We start from the raw sequence: 16,977 nt of genomic DNA, 5'->3' as shown, positions 1-16,977 counted from the left end.
GTGCCTTCCCCCACCCCCGGCACAGCAAAGCGCGCTCCCCACGGGGATGGCAGCTCACTGACAGCTCCACTCTCAGCCACGGCGACTCCTGACCGGCTTTAAATATTTCCGAGAGGGAAGCCAGCCCCTCTCCTCCTCCAACCCTTCTCCCCGCCTTCCCTCCCGAGCGGCCCGCAGACTCGGCGGCGCGGCGGGCTCAGCCGCTCCCACACGCGGGCGAAGGGCGGCGCGGCAGGAGCTGTCCAACTTTTCAGCACAGTTTCCCCGCCGCTGCCCAGAGGAAGGCGGTGGCCGCCGCACCGCCCCGCCCGGCCAGGCCCGCCCGCCGGCAGCATGGAGGCAGAAGGCAGCAGCGGTGTGTCCGCGCTACCCGGCAGCAGCGACGGCGCCGGCACAAGCGACGGCACCGTAAGCAGCGGGAATGTCAAAGCCCCGAAGCATCTGTGGCGGCACGAGCAGCACTACCCGCCGCAGCTGCGGCAGCACCAGTTCCTCCAGCACCAGCAGCCCCCCGGCCCGTCGCCGCCCGCCTCGCGGGGCCGCTGCCTGGCCGGGGCTCGCGTCAGGCACCGCGGCTACTCCGACACGGAGCGATACCTCTACTGCCGAGCCATGGACCGCGCCTCATACGCCGTGGAGACCGGCCACCGGCCCGGCTTGAAGAAATCGCGGATGTCCTGGCCCTCCTCTTTCCAGGGACTCAGACGGTAGGAGAGGGCTTGGCCCACCGCTCCGGCCGTGTGTATGTCGGGGCACGGCGGCGGGGTGCTTGCTTTCCATGGTTGCTGCCGCCGCGGGGAGGGGAAGCAGCGGGGGCGGCGTAGGTGTGGGCACAGAGGGACGCCCGTCCGGCCAGTCCTGCTCCCCGCGGCGGGAAGAAGAAAAGGAAGCCGTACGGCTGCGGAGCCTCCGACAGGGAGGTGGGGCTAGGCTGGAGTGCTGGCGCTGTGGAGCCCTGGCGCTGTGGAGCCCGGGGTGCGAGGCTACGGGCGGTGGGACAGCTCGCCGCCGGGCCCTAGGGTAGGGCTCGCCGGGAGCGGTTGTGAGCGGAGCACAGGCGGTGGAGGCATGTCGTCCCATGCACTACAAGCTTGTCCGTGGGTGGAAAGGCAATCGCGAAACACGTGGGTGGGAGCGGGACAGCATCTGTGCCACCCAGCAGCCGTGAGCAGTGTGGGGCCCTGCTCGTCGCCCGGGCCCCGCTTCCCGCCGCCCCGGCCCCGTTTCCCGCCGCCCCGGCCCCGTTTCCCGCCGCTCCGCTCTGCTGCCCGCCGCCCCGCTCTGCTGCCCGCCCCGCTGCTCGCCCCGCTTCCCCACCGCACTGGACCTGCCCTTGCTGTCCCTGCTCCACGGGAGCCTGCAGCACTGGTGGGAGGGACGCAATTCGTGTGGTGTTTGCACAAAGTTAAAATAATGACAGCTCTGCGAGGTGGGAGACAGTCTGGCGAATCCAGGGTTAGGGTCCGGCTAGTTTGAATGGGTTTAGATCAGAAAATAGGCTAATGGTTTCTTAGCCAGAGGGAGGAGTCCGTCATCTACTAGTCTATTGTTCCCTGTTAAATGAGCTGTAGATTTATCTTCCACTGTGTAGCTCACTAATGCTTATTTTGCCCTTGATGGCTATCAGAGGCATCCGTTTTAAAAATCAAATTCTCTGTCAAAATCAGTAGGATTTTGAATGATCAGTTTATTATTTGGTGCTCATTTTTAGTAGCTGGAGCCACTTCCTTTAGAGGAAAGCCACACACTTGTATTTGAATATTAAGCGGATATTGTGAATAAAGGATTTATGGAAAAAGTGGTGGGCGGAGGGACAATACTTAATACTCGGTTGCTCTGTAGATTTTTTATTTCCTGGTTAATTAGATTTTTATAGCATGATACGCTCGATGAATAAGTAATATAATCCTTTCTGAACAATGATTGCTTTGTGTGCTTCTGTGGTACACACTGTATTCTACATTATGGAGCCTTGGCTGTAAATCTGAGCAAGGCATATCACAATATTCTCTGGCAGTGTTTGCTCTATTTCTCTCTAACATTGACTTGATTTCCACTTTGTCTATGATTGAGAAATAGTAAAAGGTTCAGCAATTCTAAATCAGAGCTACGCTTTCACATCAGCAATGTTTAAAATATGTCTTTTAAGATATTTGGTTTTCACGTAGCCATTCTGCTGCTGCACCTTTGTATCACTTGTGTAAACTCACACTTATCTGAAGTTAATGATGTTAAATTTTTCACTATGTAAGATACGAAAGAACAAATAATTTGCCTAAAAAATGAGTGAATGTTCAAATTAATGCAATTTTCAGTACATTCCTGTTTCTTTCATAGAAAAGGACTAGGCGTCTAGTGCTTTTGGTCATTAAGATGGAATCTATTTCTATTTTCTGAATGCAAAGTAGTTTAATTTTTATAAATCATGATGGTCGGGTTATGTATATTCAGTATTATTCTGTAAGTGGTTAGTTATTGAAGGATTGACAAATGAAGGTTGGAGGAGAAAGTACACATACTGCTTTTTTGGTTAAAGATTTTGGGGCCATTTCAAAGTTTTAAATTACAATTCTTATGATTCCTGTTTAAATAGGAATTTAAAATTATTATCTGTGTATTATATCACAGAATCACAGAATGTTAGGGGCTGGAAGGGACCTTGAGACATCATCTAGTCCAACTCCCCTGCCAGAGCAGGATCACCTATACCAGTTCACACAGGAACTCATCCAGGCAGGTCTTGAATAGCTCCAGAGGGGGAGACTCCACACCTGCCCTGGGCAGCCTGTTCCAGTGTTCTGTCACCCTCACAGTGAAATAATTCTTCCCCCTGTTTCCATTGAACTTCCTATGCCTCAACATATATATACACACACACACACACGTAATAAAACTTCCATTATTTTTATAAAGAATATGTGTCTTGTTACATCATCTCGTTGGTTTGACAAGATATGCTGCTTTGAAACCAAGAGAGGGTCAATGGATCTTATATTCATTTTATGGGACTGGTGAAGTGCTTCAGACACACATCCTTTTTAGAAGTACTAAATTAAATTGGAGTAAAGAAAATAAAATTAACTACTTTCTTAGAAAAAATAAATTACCACAGTTTAACTTCTTTAATGAAACAAAGAGCTGTAGTATGGAAACATAAGGTGAACTGTTAACAAATTGCCTTAGAAATATAGTCAAGAAATGACAACAAAGGCTGGCCTTTGCGGGACTTTAATTTCAGGTTCTGGGTCAAGTTTCCCCTCTCCCCCCGCTATGGAAAGCAAAGCGAAGCATCTTCCAAGAATTCTTGTGAAACCAGTAACTTGCAAAGAAAACCCCAATACTTTTGAAAGTGACACCAGTCCTATCTGAAGTATTTCAATTCCCTTTTCATATTACGACTGTTTAATATTTCTCCCTTATTTAACTGCTTCTCAGAAGAACGTTACTTAATGGATTTTGTGGATTTATTATAGTCTAGGGTGATTTGCTTTTCTTTCAGAAAACCCCATATTACTCTGAAAATGATAGGATTGAACTCTGCAGAAACCACATCATGTATTGGGGATAGCATTAAACATGATGGCTGGAAGGTGCAAAAATTGTATCTGTAGTATTGTTTTTCCAGATTTTGTTTTGTTCTTCTCTGAAGGTACCCTAGTTCTTAAAACCTCAATGAAAACTATAAAGGAACACTTAAGAAGATGAACTTTGAAGTTTCTTCTATTTTAGTTTTATAGAAAAATATAAGTAGAGTGATTTTTTTTTTTTAAAGAAATGGGAAGAAGGAATTACAGAGATTAAAAACTGAGTTGGAACAGACAACTACATCTTTATTGTCCAGACTGAAGAAAACTAGCCTTTAAAAGGCAAAATGAACCAGCAAAAATGCTAAACTGAATTGGCTGACCGCAATGCACTTCTTGTTCAGAAAATTAAGTATTGTATACAACCATTTTAAGGCTTAGTCTGGCTCCATATGATAATCAATAACTTTGTACACAATTAATTTAGTATTTCATTACACAGAAAAAATGTATAGGAATAATTGACTGATACCATTTTATTAAAATTGAGATTATTTCTGTATTTTCAAATGGGAAGGTAAGTGCTTTGAATTCATGTACTCAGCAACTATACATAAGCCAGAGGAGTTAAGAAGATAGCTGGGACTGTCTGCGATCTTTTGGTTTTTGCTGTTTGTTTACTGTATGGTCTTGGGCAGGTCAATTAATCTCTCTGGCACTGTTTTCTCATGTGTAAAATAAAAACAGAAATAGAGTCATTGCAGGCTTATGTTAATGTAATTTTATAGATCACAGAATAAAAGGTATTGTGTAATGATAAATAGTATGAGTGGAATGGGGACATAAATACTTCAACTCAAACAATTTTCCAGTCAGCAGTGCAAAAATATTCAGTGTAATAAATGAAGCTGATACTCTGATTATCTGGGAAAAAAACCAAAGTCCTGTACTCTGCTTCTTACATCTGTAACTATCACAATAGCATGGTCTATATTCACAGTGTAGTTGCTTCAAAAAAAAAACCCCACAAAAACCATTTTAAAGGCCATTAGTCATATGTCAATTAAATCATCTTGCCATATCATCTTTCAGTGTTCTATTTTTCACTACTGAAATTTCAGATTGGAAAAAATCAGGAAGAAATACCAGCAATCTTTAGTCCACTAGTCATAGCATTTCCCAAGATACAGCTACATCTCCTAGATCTTAGATTTCTTTTTATCAGGTTTCCCAGAATATACTTTTTTTTACAGTCGGTCTCCTGTACATTCTATCACAAGTGATTTACAGATCTAAGCTTCTTTATGAAACCAACTTTTTATCTGTATTTATATGTAAGCAGCTGCACAAATAAATATAAGACAATGTTAGCTTTTTCCAGTGCAATAACCCTGGTGCTTGTTCCATAGTGTCGTCTGTTTAAAACTGTACTTTGGGAAATGGCCATTAAAATCAGCTGCCGTCAAAAAAATGTGCTTCCTCTTTCTTCACATTGTTTTTATGTGACTAGGTCTAATCAGGTAGCATCTACGACTAAATTGCTTACATGTGGAGATTGCTTCAAAGTAAAGTGTTTTTTCTGTAAATGTCAATGTTGTCCTTGTGTCACTCAATAAAGGATTAAGAATCCAAAATAGCATCCAAAAATGAATGAAGTGTACTATTTCAGAGCCCCAAGACTTTTTTCTCTATTAAGAGAAGAAAGCGGTTTTGTGTGTTAGTTTCTTGACATTCTGAAGTCTGGGATACCATATGACACTGTAACCAATTAGCTAGATTTAGCCTGCTTTCTGTACCTACAAAGAGAGCTTCTGAAAAATAATGGTGCCTTCACAAATCTTGGCAGAAGTCTGTTGTGTACTCCAATAAAACTCACCCGTCTTTCCACCCTAAAATCCATGCAGTTCTTCGGGTTGGTTTGAGAAGCTGCTCTTGATCTATTACTTTTCAAAACTTTGTCATAGCCTAAAGAAAAGAAGTAGGGGTGTTTTCCAACTTGCAGGCTATTACAAAATGCACTTGAAGTTTAGTAGCAGTCTCTCATTAAGAGTTGTGGTGTGGTGTTTTGTTCTGTTTGTTTGGGTTTTTTTTAATTGCCTGGCAGAGCTTTATTGCTTTGTTTACTACTAAGTACTACTGGCACCCAAGATGATATGATAATTGGCATATGCTAGCCCTCCCTCAACGACACAAATAAGTTCTACCACTTAGTAAACATTGTTGGATTAATGTTGTTTATGAATTGACCATAAATAAGAAACTCATATTGTCAGATGTTTTAAATAGGTGACTATAAGGGCCTTATTTTCATGTATGTTTCAAAAGGCTTACATTTTTTGATCGTTGTGTGACTTGAACAATACAAATAGCATTGATTTTTTCATGCTGTTGGAATTTGTAAAAATACTCGCTTTTTAAAATTCACATATTAAATAATGCTAATTTTAATATGAATGTTGCTGCACATGAGTGGGGGTAGTTTCCTAATTTCATGAGTAGAGGCATCTGGTAATCTAGCAGGACAAGCCCATCATAATCAATGAGATACTTGATTTAAGCAGAATTTAAATATATGTAAACACAGCCACATAAAGTCCTACCTTAAAATTATTCACATAACTGATGAATGCATTTCTCAATGGGATCTATGTAATGCAGTTTTGCTTTTAGTATTTTTAAAAATGTTTTAAATACAACAACATTATTTAAGTATTGGTAGAGACGTCTCTCTAAGAAATGCTTATGTAAGGGAACAGACTCATCGTATGAACTCAGTGGCTGTCAACTGATGCTTTGAACATCTCTCCTTGGGACCACGGGTATACAGCCAAAGATAATATAAATATGAATTTTGTGAGTGAGAAAACTTATGGGTTGTGGTAAGGACAGTTTAACAGGGGAAGCCAAAGCTGTACATGAGCAAAGCAAAATGAGGATTTCGTTTACCACTTTCTATCAGAAGGCAGGTGTTCAGCCATCTCCAGGAAAGCAGGGCTCTATCATGCATAACAGTTACTTGGGAAGACAATGTTCCCTCCTTTCTTATTCACCCAGCTCCATATGCTGAGTGTGATGTGATATGGCATGGAAAATTCCCTTTGGACAGTTGAGGTCAGCTGTCCCAGCTGTGTCCCCTGCCAACTTCTTGTGCAGCCCCAGCTGTGTCCCCTGCCAACTTCTTGTGCAGCCCCAGCCTGCTTGCTGTTGGGGTGGTGCGAGGAGCAGAAAATGCTTTGACTCTGTGTGAGTACTGCTCAGCAGTAACAAAAACATATCTGAATTATCATGGCCCCATGGTAGCTGCTATGAAAAAAATTATTCTAGCCAAACCCAACACGTTATCATAAACTGTATCCTCTACCTCGTCATCGAAGCATAGTTCTCCGGGTGCAGCCTTGTAAGTTCTGAATAGCAATTCCACGGATCTAGTGGAAAGTCTAATCCTGGAAGTGTTTTGCACTGCTATTTATTAGATACATGCTTCTAGGGGTGACTGAATGCTTAGGTTGATTAGTTTACATAGACTGTCCTTTCATTGTTTCTCCCTGTGAGCAATCTGTAGCCCCTCTCAGCTTTTGGGAGGGAGAATACTTGGAGGAAGAATAGAGCAGAAAAAACAGCTATGCTTTCCTATCAAATAGTTTGTCACAAATAGGTTTATTATCTATTAGAGATGTTGTGAACATTTCCACTGTTGCATCTCCAACTGTAGCCAGCATGATCTAAGTCCATCCAGCTCCTGATGGAAAAAAATAGGCATGAGTGGAATGGCTTTTAGTTTGTTTGTTTGGGGTGTTTTTGTTCCCCTCCCCCGGGGACAGCCAGCCCCCTCTCCAGTTTCAGAAATTAAAGCACTTAAGGACAAATTTCGAAGTCCCTAGTCCAATACTTAAACCTACACTTCAGACTGCTGATCTTGACTTCCTGTTACTTCTGCTTTTCCAAGGCTTTAGATAGAAACCTTTATCTGATTCAATGTCATGAAGACAGGAGATTGCAGTGTGGGCCTTGAAATTAAATTCTCCTGTTTCCTTCACCCCTGTCATTATAACCTCTTCCAAAAGATGTTATTTTGTTCTTTTTTTTTTTCCTCTGGAAAATAAGTCAATTTCTCCTGGACTGTGTACTGAAGAAAAACTGCTGGAAACTTCTTCTCAAACAACAGAAGGTTATAGAAGAAAGAAACCCAAAAATTTACCATCTCTGAGATCTTAAAACTCACTAGAAGCTTCAATATATTTGGGAAAATAGGCTAGTATAGCTTTGTTATTCTTGTGAACAGTCTCAAGCTGCGCCAGGGGAGGTTTAGGCTGGAGGTTAGGAAGAAGTCCTATGCAGAGAGAGTGATTGCCCATTGGAATGGGCTGCCCAGGGAGGTGGTGGAGTCACCATCATTGGAGGTGTTTAGGAGGAGACTTGATAGGGTGCTTGGTGCCATGGGTTAGTTGATTAGGTGGGTTGGATAATAGGCTGGATGTGATGATCTTGAAGGTCTCTTCCAACCTGGTTTATTCTATTCTAAAGTCTTAGACCATCATTCCAACATAGAAAAAAAGATGTGAAATGAGCTTTTGGTGATAGGAGTGAGGGAGAAGGTAATCACAGGCACACATGCAAAGACTAAAGCGCATTCAGTCCAGCTGTTGAATTTAGAGTTGGGGGTGGTGGTGTCAGCTAATGTTCAGGGGAATATAAAGTGCTGCAAAGCTGTACTCATGGGATCTGCAAGTTCATGAAGCAAAGTGCATTTTCCACTCTCCTAGAAAATGTTACAACAGAGTGATGAAAATTTCCTGTCACATTTAGAAGCTGGGAAATCACTGTATGGACACCGCTCAGTTATCATCACAGGTTATCACACCTATGTTTTGAGATGTGGTTGTGTTCACTTGTTTACAACAGCTAACCGTAAAACATTATGGGAGTAAGAGCGGCAGCTATTAATCTTTTCCATTTCTGACACAGTAACCATTGTTTTCAATTATTAGCTCTAAACTAATAGTTTGTGGTTAATAAATTAAAAAAAAAATATATTTATTTTCCTCTCCACTTAGAAAATTAAACAGCACCAAGGCAACAGTTGAGTTCTCAAGAAACAGCAAAGTGGCATTTATAGAAGACAGTAGAGGTGCTACTAGTAAGAAATTAAGGTAGTAAATGGAATGAGGATAAATGTTCTATGGATCTACTAATTTTTATAACATCAAATAAAAAATATCACAAATTTAAGACCAAGCTAGCTTTTTTGTTGTTGTTGTTTGCTTTTTTCCCCCAGAGGCAGATGTGTGTTCTCTTTTTCTCAGACACTTGAGATACGCTAGCACAGTAGTAACGTTTTGTCTAACGATAGGGTAATGTTATAAAGAGAAGCTACATGTATACACATGCTTCAGGAACTGATGTTCATTTTACTACATTTCATTTCTCTCCAGTTACAAAATTTAGTTTATCAGCAACACACATTTCTCTACACACCAATGTTCTAGGAATTTTTAGGCATAATCTCTGCTTGGCTGTGAGAATGAAAACAGTTTACACTTAAGATAGGTATTCAAATATATCTACATATTTTATGGGCTTTCCCCTATGGGAGGAGAAGAATCCCTCTGATACATAACCTTACAGAAATGTCACTAAAGATGCATTTTGTGGATGGCTTCACAAAGGGCAAATTGTGCCTCACAAATCTGCTGGCCTTCTATGACAGAGTTACAGCTCTTCTAGATACACAAAGAGCATCTGGGATCATCTGCCTGGACTTGTTCAATGCATTTGACACAGTCCTGCATGACATCCATGTCTCTAAGATGTAGAAATATGGACTTGGTGGATGGACCATCCAATGGATAAGGAACTGACTAGATGGACAAACCAAAGGATTGTAGTCAACAGCTCAATGCCCAGGTAGAGACTAGTGACAAGCAGAGTTCCTCAGGGATCTGTACTGGGTCCAGTGCTGTTTCACATAATTTTCAGCAGCATGTACAGTGGTATCATATGCACCCTCAGCAAGTTTGCCATTGAGACAAAGATGTATGGTGTGGTGAAGTCACTTGAGGGGAGAGATGCCATCCAGAAGGATTTTGACAGGCTTGCGAAGTAGGCCAGTACCAAATGTGTGGAGTTCAACAAAGTCAAAGTGCAAGGTCCTGCATCTGAGGACTCTTAAGAAATAAAGCTATTGGATGAGAGAGACATAGAAATAATAAACCTGAGCAAACAAAGCCCACTACCAAGTCTTCATTAAAATTGTCTGGCAAGTTTCAACACCTTTTGATCACTTTTCTGACTAGCTTCCATCAGTCTGACTGCAGTGATTCATTGACTTTCCTGAGGAACTAAACAAAATTACACTCATGCTTACTGACTATAAACTAGTAATAGGAAAGGTGGACACCTGGAAAATGTATATTCTAATATAGTAGAGTAGTTTAGGTATGTGGCAAGAGATTGTTCTGGGCAAGAAATTGTTCTGACCAATAATGTTTCCTCCTACCTCATGCTGCCAGAAATGACATGTCATTGTGAAAATACAAATGATCTAATTTCCTATATTGATCCTTTGAAGACTAGCAGAGTTCCTTGGATTAAGGAGGATATAATGTATTTTTCTTCCAGAAAAAGCTCAGCAATATTTGAAAAACTACAAGCTACCTTCTGTAAAAGGAATAGCAGACCTGTTACATATGTATTTTAAAACTGTATGGCAGAAATACTTCATTTTCTGTTTATTGTCTTAGGATCATAAAGGTGGGAGAGATTCCATGGAAGAATCAACTACATCTGTGTCAGGTTTCTTTTTCCTTTCCTATGTTTTTTTTCCTTCTTATTCTATACTTACATAGTTCTAACTCAGTTTCTACTTTCTTCCACATGCTTTCCAGTTTTGATCCATACCTTTCTTTGTACCTCCAAAACTGATCAAAGCCTTCAGCTAAGGAAATGCTAAGAGTGGATATAGCAGAAACATGTCTTAAGTGTTCTGCAAGTTATGCCTCTCTTTATTTATCCTAGTTTGCTGATGGATATTTTTCCAACAGCATAGCAATGTTGTATCATTATTGGCTTCTAGTGCACTGTAACCCCATATGCTTTTCAACAGATCTACTGTTACCTTGCACTCGTGCAGTTTCCCCCAGCTGTATATTCCTGCAAGTCCTATAATAATAACTAAAGGCCAGGTAATTCCTTCAGATCATGAAGGACAAAAAAAGACTATAATCAAAACATCTTTATATTTATAATGTAGCTTGTAGCATAGGGTGAGTGGAAAGCCTTATTAGACTGCTAAAAGTTTGGATGCAAAATTTAGTGCTCCATGAAGAGCAAGAAAAATAGTTTGTGACTTGATAGTCCCATTGATGTGACAAGCAAACAGTGATGATGTAGTAATAGAAATGTTAATGTAATATAAAGTGTAGCCTAGCATTCAGTGACAGATGCATAGTCAAAGAAAACAAGATAAGCAAGTAACTTGAAGTGCTTCTTTTCTTGGGGTGAAGTATGCAGCAAATAATTAAATTATTCACTGTGAAATTCTTATGTCTATTAAATAATGCAGCAGTAGAGCGTAGTCCACTAATCTTTGCCTAGATCACACTCAGAAATAAAACTATATCAGCAAAATTTCTATTGTAAACTTTGTCTAGAATGTGCATTAAATCTTTTCTGACCTATTTAATTTTTAATGGCTCTAAATGTGATTGAAAAATTAATGACTGAATCTAGTAGGAGTAGAAGAAAAAAATTACCTGGTTTGGCAATGATTTTTTGCATTGTTTCAGAAATACCCAAAATGTGAATTCTAACATTTGATTCTATCTCTGTGTAAAGAACCTCTCTTTTAGCAATGTAAATTTGCACTTAGTAAGGGTAAGGAATCTTGAAGTGTAATTTGAAAAACAGATCAGAGAAAAAGAATTGTTTCAAGTTGTCTAACAAAATTGAAAGAACAGAGAAATTAAACTGGCAGAGAAACCTAGAGAAATGAGGAGAATGAAATCCACATGTACATTTTCTAGCCTTCAAAACATAGAATCGTGGAACAGCTTGAGTTGTAAGGGATCTTAAAGGTCATCTAGTTCCAACACCCCACCCAACATCTCATACTAGAGCAGGTTGCTCAAAGCCTCATCCAGCCAGATCTTAAACGCTTCTAGGGATGAGGTACCATTTGTAGACAGACGGATGTTGGTCTCTTCTCCCAGGCAAGCAGTACCAGAACAAGAGGACACAGTCTCAGGCTGCGCCAGGGGAGGTTCAGGCTGGATGTTAGAAAAAAGTTCTATACAGAAAGAGCGATTGCACATTGGAATGGGCTGCCTGGGGAGGTGGTGGAGTTGCCATCACTGGAGGTTTTCAGGAGGAGACTTGATGGGGTGCTTGGTGCTGTGGGTTAGTTGTTTGGGTGGTGTTGGATTGGTTGATGGGTTGGATGTGATGATCTTGAAGGTCTCTTCCAACCTGGTTTATTCTATGTATTCTATGTATTCTATGTATTCTATAACTGCACTATGCTACCCATTTCATTGTCCAACCAATGCAATATTTTCAGTGGTATGTAAGTACAAAATTAGTTAATAAATTACATATAAGTAGATGCCAATTAATTTCAATTCACAGAAGTTTCATCTTGCTTTAAATATATCACCTTTAGTTTAAAATAACACATGCATCAAATAGTGGAAGAGAAAGGCTTCCACTTCTGCTTCTTCTTCTAGGAGCTATGTGTAATAATCTAACTGAAGTCTGAATTTCATTGAACTTTGCCTTATTAGACTTTGCAAGAGGAAGGTGATAAGGCCAAGAGATCCCAGAACATTGCTGTCTTTACAAGCTTATGAAAAACTCTTCCATTAGTACTAAAAAGATCTTTGACTTAGTAAGAGCCTAAACATTGCACAAATTCAGCTTTATGGCTTGTTTGCCCTTCTCACCAAGAGGAAGACAAACAAAAGAGAGGTATGCAATATACAATTCAAATTGTCCTGACATTTTTCAGATCTATAGTTTTATTAAAATAAGAAGCTGAATGCTTTTTCAAGATGCCGTTTTGTGGCAGCAGTGATTACAGTTATTAGCAATGTGGTATCATGAACTGAACACATTTGACACCAGTCATACCATACCAGATCAGATTCTAACACAAACTTACTCCTGTTCTTGCTATATCTCAAGTGTACTGAAGTCTTAAAGTCTTCTAGATTTTTGATGCTCCAGTTTTACCCTAACATGCAGCTCAAAAAAAGAGTAGATATTGTTACTGGTTTAGATGGAAAAAACACACATAATTAATTAAAATCTGTAATGAGTATCTCATGGTGATCTTCCTCATATTCCCAGGACTTTGAAGTATTACAAACATAGCAAGTGCTTATTTTAAAAAGCCTGGATCAAATTGTCTCATTTGCTAGGGAAGCTTAAAGTGTACACCGTCTTCAAGGGTAGACCATCCTTTTGCAGTCACATTTTCAGCAGGGGGGGGGGAAGATATTAAAAAGGATTCCAAGGCATCCTGTAACTTTGTTTTGAAACTTACATAGCTATCTTACTTTATGACATAGATCATGTCAACAGTAAGGAAGTTGTCAGTGAGAAAAGAATATGTTAGTTTCAAAGTATTTAATTTCCCAGATGGATGTTTGAGTTTTAATGTCACTTTTGATTATATCATTCTCAACATACTTACTATCTTTTTGTCATTTATACATAATTAAATTTGATTCTTCAACATTAAGCTTCCTAAATTTATTTTGTGTTACTTAGTTAAAAGACATTAATTTCATATTTATAATGCTGCTCTAAACTTTCTTAAGAAAAAAAGGTGTTTTGAAAACTGTAGATGAAAACTCCTGCTTTCTGAGTAATTTCTGAAATTCATATAAAATGTAATACATTGCTAAAGTTATTTTGGTGGATGTCCTGGTTTGAGGCCAGACAGATCCTCTCTTACCCCAAGAAAGGGGCAAAAGAATGACACTCACATGAATGGATTGCGAAAGTGATGGAAAGTTTAAATGGAAAAGCTGTAAATGTTTTACAGAAGCTACAAGCATGGTGACAAAAGAATCCCAAAGCATACAGAGTCCCCTGTAGAACACCCAAAAGCCACCCAACACTTCACATCTCCCCACCTGAGGGTATACCCAAAACCTCCAGGGCTCTGAATGGGGCAGTTGGTGTCATGGTTTAGTTGATTAGATGGTGTTGAGTGATGGGTTGGACTTGATGATCTCAAAGGTCTGCCTGGTTAATTCTGTTCTAGTCTAGTCTAGTCTAGTCTAGTCTAGTCCCAGTGCTAGGCTGGTCTCAGGCTGACCAGGTCTGAGACTGTCCCCCGCACCCCAACTACCACTTCTCCTCCTGGCATTAAGCCTATCCAGGCCTAAGAGGCCTTGAGATAACTCCCCCACCATTACTCAATTACTCCCATGAGAGCATAGAGGGAAGAAAGAGGAAGAGGATGACTTTGCAGATGGATTTATAGGGAGCAGGGTATTACAGGTGTGAGGGGTGTGGAACACAAGCCCTATGAAGAGAGGCTGAGGGAGCTGGGGTTGATTAGCCTGGAGAAGAGGAGGCTCAGGGGTGACCTTATTGCTGTCTACAGCTACCTGAAGGGAGGTTGTAGACAGGTGGGGGCTGGTCTCTTCTCCCAGGCAACCAGCACCAGAACAAGAGGACACAGTCTCAAGCTACACCAGGGGAGGTTCAGACTGGATGTTAGGAAGAAGTTCTTCACAGAAAGAACTATTCTATTCTATTCTATTCTATTCTATTCTATTCTATTCTATTCTATTCTATTCTATTCTATTCTATTCTATTCTATTCTATTCTATTCTATTCTATTCTATTCTATTCTATTTCCTGTGTCCACCTACTGGGTTGGACAATGGGGACAGCAGAGGTGTAGCTTATATGTCAGTAACAGGAGGCACCCAGCCTAAACTGCCACAGTGGATTTGCAAGGAACTAGATCAAATCCAGAGAATGTGTAGTGCTATGGTTTTAGCACAGAATCCTGGAATTGTTTAGGTTGTGTAATGGGTTAGCACTAGGGCTAACATCCCCGCTCCCCCAACACAAACGTGAGGGAAAGAGTGACATAGAGGACTCAAGGCTGAGATAAAGAAATAAGAGTTTAATATAACATAAGATAGCATAAGCACAATGCATAATTACCTTAGCTAATAATATAATTAACCTAAAAATACAATGCAGGATTACCTCAGCTTAGCCTGTTTGCAGAAGAAGTGCAGTGGAATACACAGGGAAAAAAATCAGTGTAAAACAGAAAGCCAAACCTAGCAGCTACCCAATTCACACTCTTTCTGCCACCATGTCTGCAGAAAAGAGACCACACCCAAGAAGCCAGAACCCAGAAGTAGCAACCAGAACAGAATTTTTTCCTAATATCCATCCATACCTCCCCTGTTGTAACTTGAGGCCATTCTCTTTTGTCCTATTGCTCATAACTTGGAAGACCAACAATCACCTTGCTACAGTGTCCTTTCAGATAATGGTAGAGAACAAGGTTTAAGAATTATTTAGAATAGAACAGAACAGAACAGAATAGAATAGAATAGAATAGAATAGACCAGGTTGGAAGAGACCTTCGAGATCATCACATCCAACCCGCCATCCCACACCACTTAATCAACTAAACCATGCAACCAAGCACCCAATTAAGTCTCCTTCTGAACACCTCCAATGATGGTGACTCCACCACCTCCCCGGGCAGCACATTCCAATGGGTAATCACTCTCTCTATGAAGAATTTCTTCCTAACATCCAGTCTGAATCTCCCCTGGTGCAGCTTGAGATTGTGTCCTCTTGTTTTGGTGCTGGTTGCGTGGGAGAAGAGACCAACCCCCATCTGGCTACAGCCTCCCTTCTCATAGTTGTAGACAGCAAAAAGGTCTCCCGAGTCTCCTTTTCTCCAGGCTAATCAACCCCAGCTCCCTCAGCCTCTCCTCATAGGGCTTGTGTTCCAAACTCCTTACCAACTTTGTTGCACTTCTCTGGTCTTCCCTCAACCTCCTTTTCTCCAGGCGAGGCAACCCTTGTTCTCATCCACACCTCAGAACACTTCTCTCTCAGCTCTTCACCAGTTTTTTTGCTGTTCTTCGGATAAGCTCTAGTGCTTCAGTGTCTTTCTTACACTGAGTGGCAGAGAGCTGGACAGTAGTGCTGAATTCAGGGGGACAATCATTTCTGTACTCCTGCTAGCCACATTATTTCTGATCCAAGTCAGGATGTTGTTGGCCTTTTTGGCCACCTGGGCTTATGATCAGCACCCCCAAGCATCACTCCCAAATAATTTTCCGAGAGCTGCTTTCCAGCCACTCTGCCTGTAGCATTGTATGGGTTTGTTGTGACTGAGGTGGAGGACCCTTCACTTGGTCTTGTTAAACATCATACAACTGACCTTAGCACATTGATCCAAGCTGTCCAGGTCCATCTGCAGAGCCTTGGTACCTTTGAGCAGTTCAACACTTGCACTCTGTCATCTGCGGAGTTACTGTGGTTGCACTGAATCTCCTCATCCAGACAAAGATATTCAAGACAAAAGGTCCTAGTACTGAGCCCGGGGGAGCACTACTTGTTACTGACCACCAACTGCGCTTAATTCCATTCACCACCACTCTTTGGGCCTAACCATCTATCCGGTTTTTACACAGCAAAACATCCATCCATCCAAGCCATGTACAGCCAGTTTCTCCAGGAGGATGGTGTGGGAGACATTGTCAAAAGCTTTACTAAAATGCAGGTAAACAACATCTACAGCCTTTCTGTCATCTACTTTGTCGTAAAAGATCAGGTCAGTCAAGCAGGACCTGCCCTTCATGAGCCCATGCTAAAAGCACCTGATCACCTGCTTACTTCATAATGACACTCTAGATGATTTGCTGTGCTCCATGACCTTCCTTGACATTGAGGTCACACTGACAGGTCTGTAGTTCCCTGGGTTCTTCTTTCAGCTCTTCTTGTAGGTGGGCATCATATTTGCCAATCTTCAGACAGCAGGACCTCTCCAGTTAGCCAGGACTAATGAATGATTGAAAGTGGCTTGGGGAGCAGTTCCATCAGCTCCCTCAGTATCCCAGTAGCCCCATAGATTTGTGTGTGTCTGTGTGGTGCAGCAGATAAGTAACCGTTCCCTCTTGGAATATAGGGGCTTCATTCTATTCCCCATCCCTGCCATGCAGAACAGTAGGCTGGGCACTCATAGTACAAATGGTTTTATTGTGAAAGTCTGAAACAAAGAATACGTGAAGTACCTCACCTGTTTCCTCATCCTTGATCTCTGTATTTTCCCCTACACCCAGTAATGGATGGAAATTCTCCTTAGCCCTCCTTTTGTTGTTAAAGAATTTACATAGAATTTACATAGAATAAACCAGGTTGGAAGAGACCTTCAAGATCATTGCGTCCAACCCATCAACCAATCCAA

General features: G+C 41.3%; 1 protein-coding gene across 1 annotated transcript in view; it reads left to right on the top strand.

The window, feature by feature from the left end:
* Positions 1–271: 271 nt before the first annotated feature.
* PDE4D (phosphodiesterase 4D) overlaps positions 272–16,977 on the top strand; it is a 471,410-nt gene continuing 454,704 nt past the window's right edge. The window contains exon 1 of the mRNA XM_054179046.1: positions 272–707. Coding sequence (XP_054035021.1) covers positions 334–707 — 374 coding nt within the window. The 5' untranslated portion in view covers positions 272–333. The remainder of the gene's footprint in view (positions 708–16,977) is intronic.

The sequence above is a fragment of the Dryobates pubescens genome, chromosome Z, assembly GCF_014839835.1.
Source record: "Dryobates pubescens isolate bDryPub1 chromosome Z, bDryPub1.pri, whole genome shotgun sequence".
Lineage (NCBI taxonomy): Eukaryota > Metazoa > Chordata > Aves > Piciformes > Picidae > Dryobates > Dryobates pubescens.
Note: the sequence above shows the minus strand (reverse complement) of the source record. Positions and strands in the feature narration are given on the sequence as shown.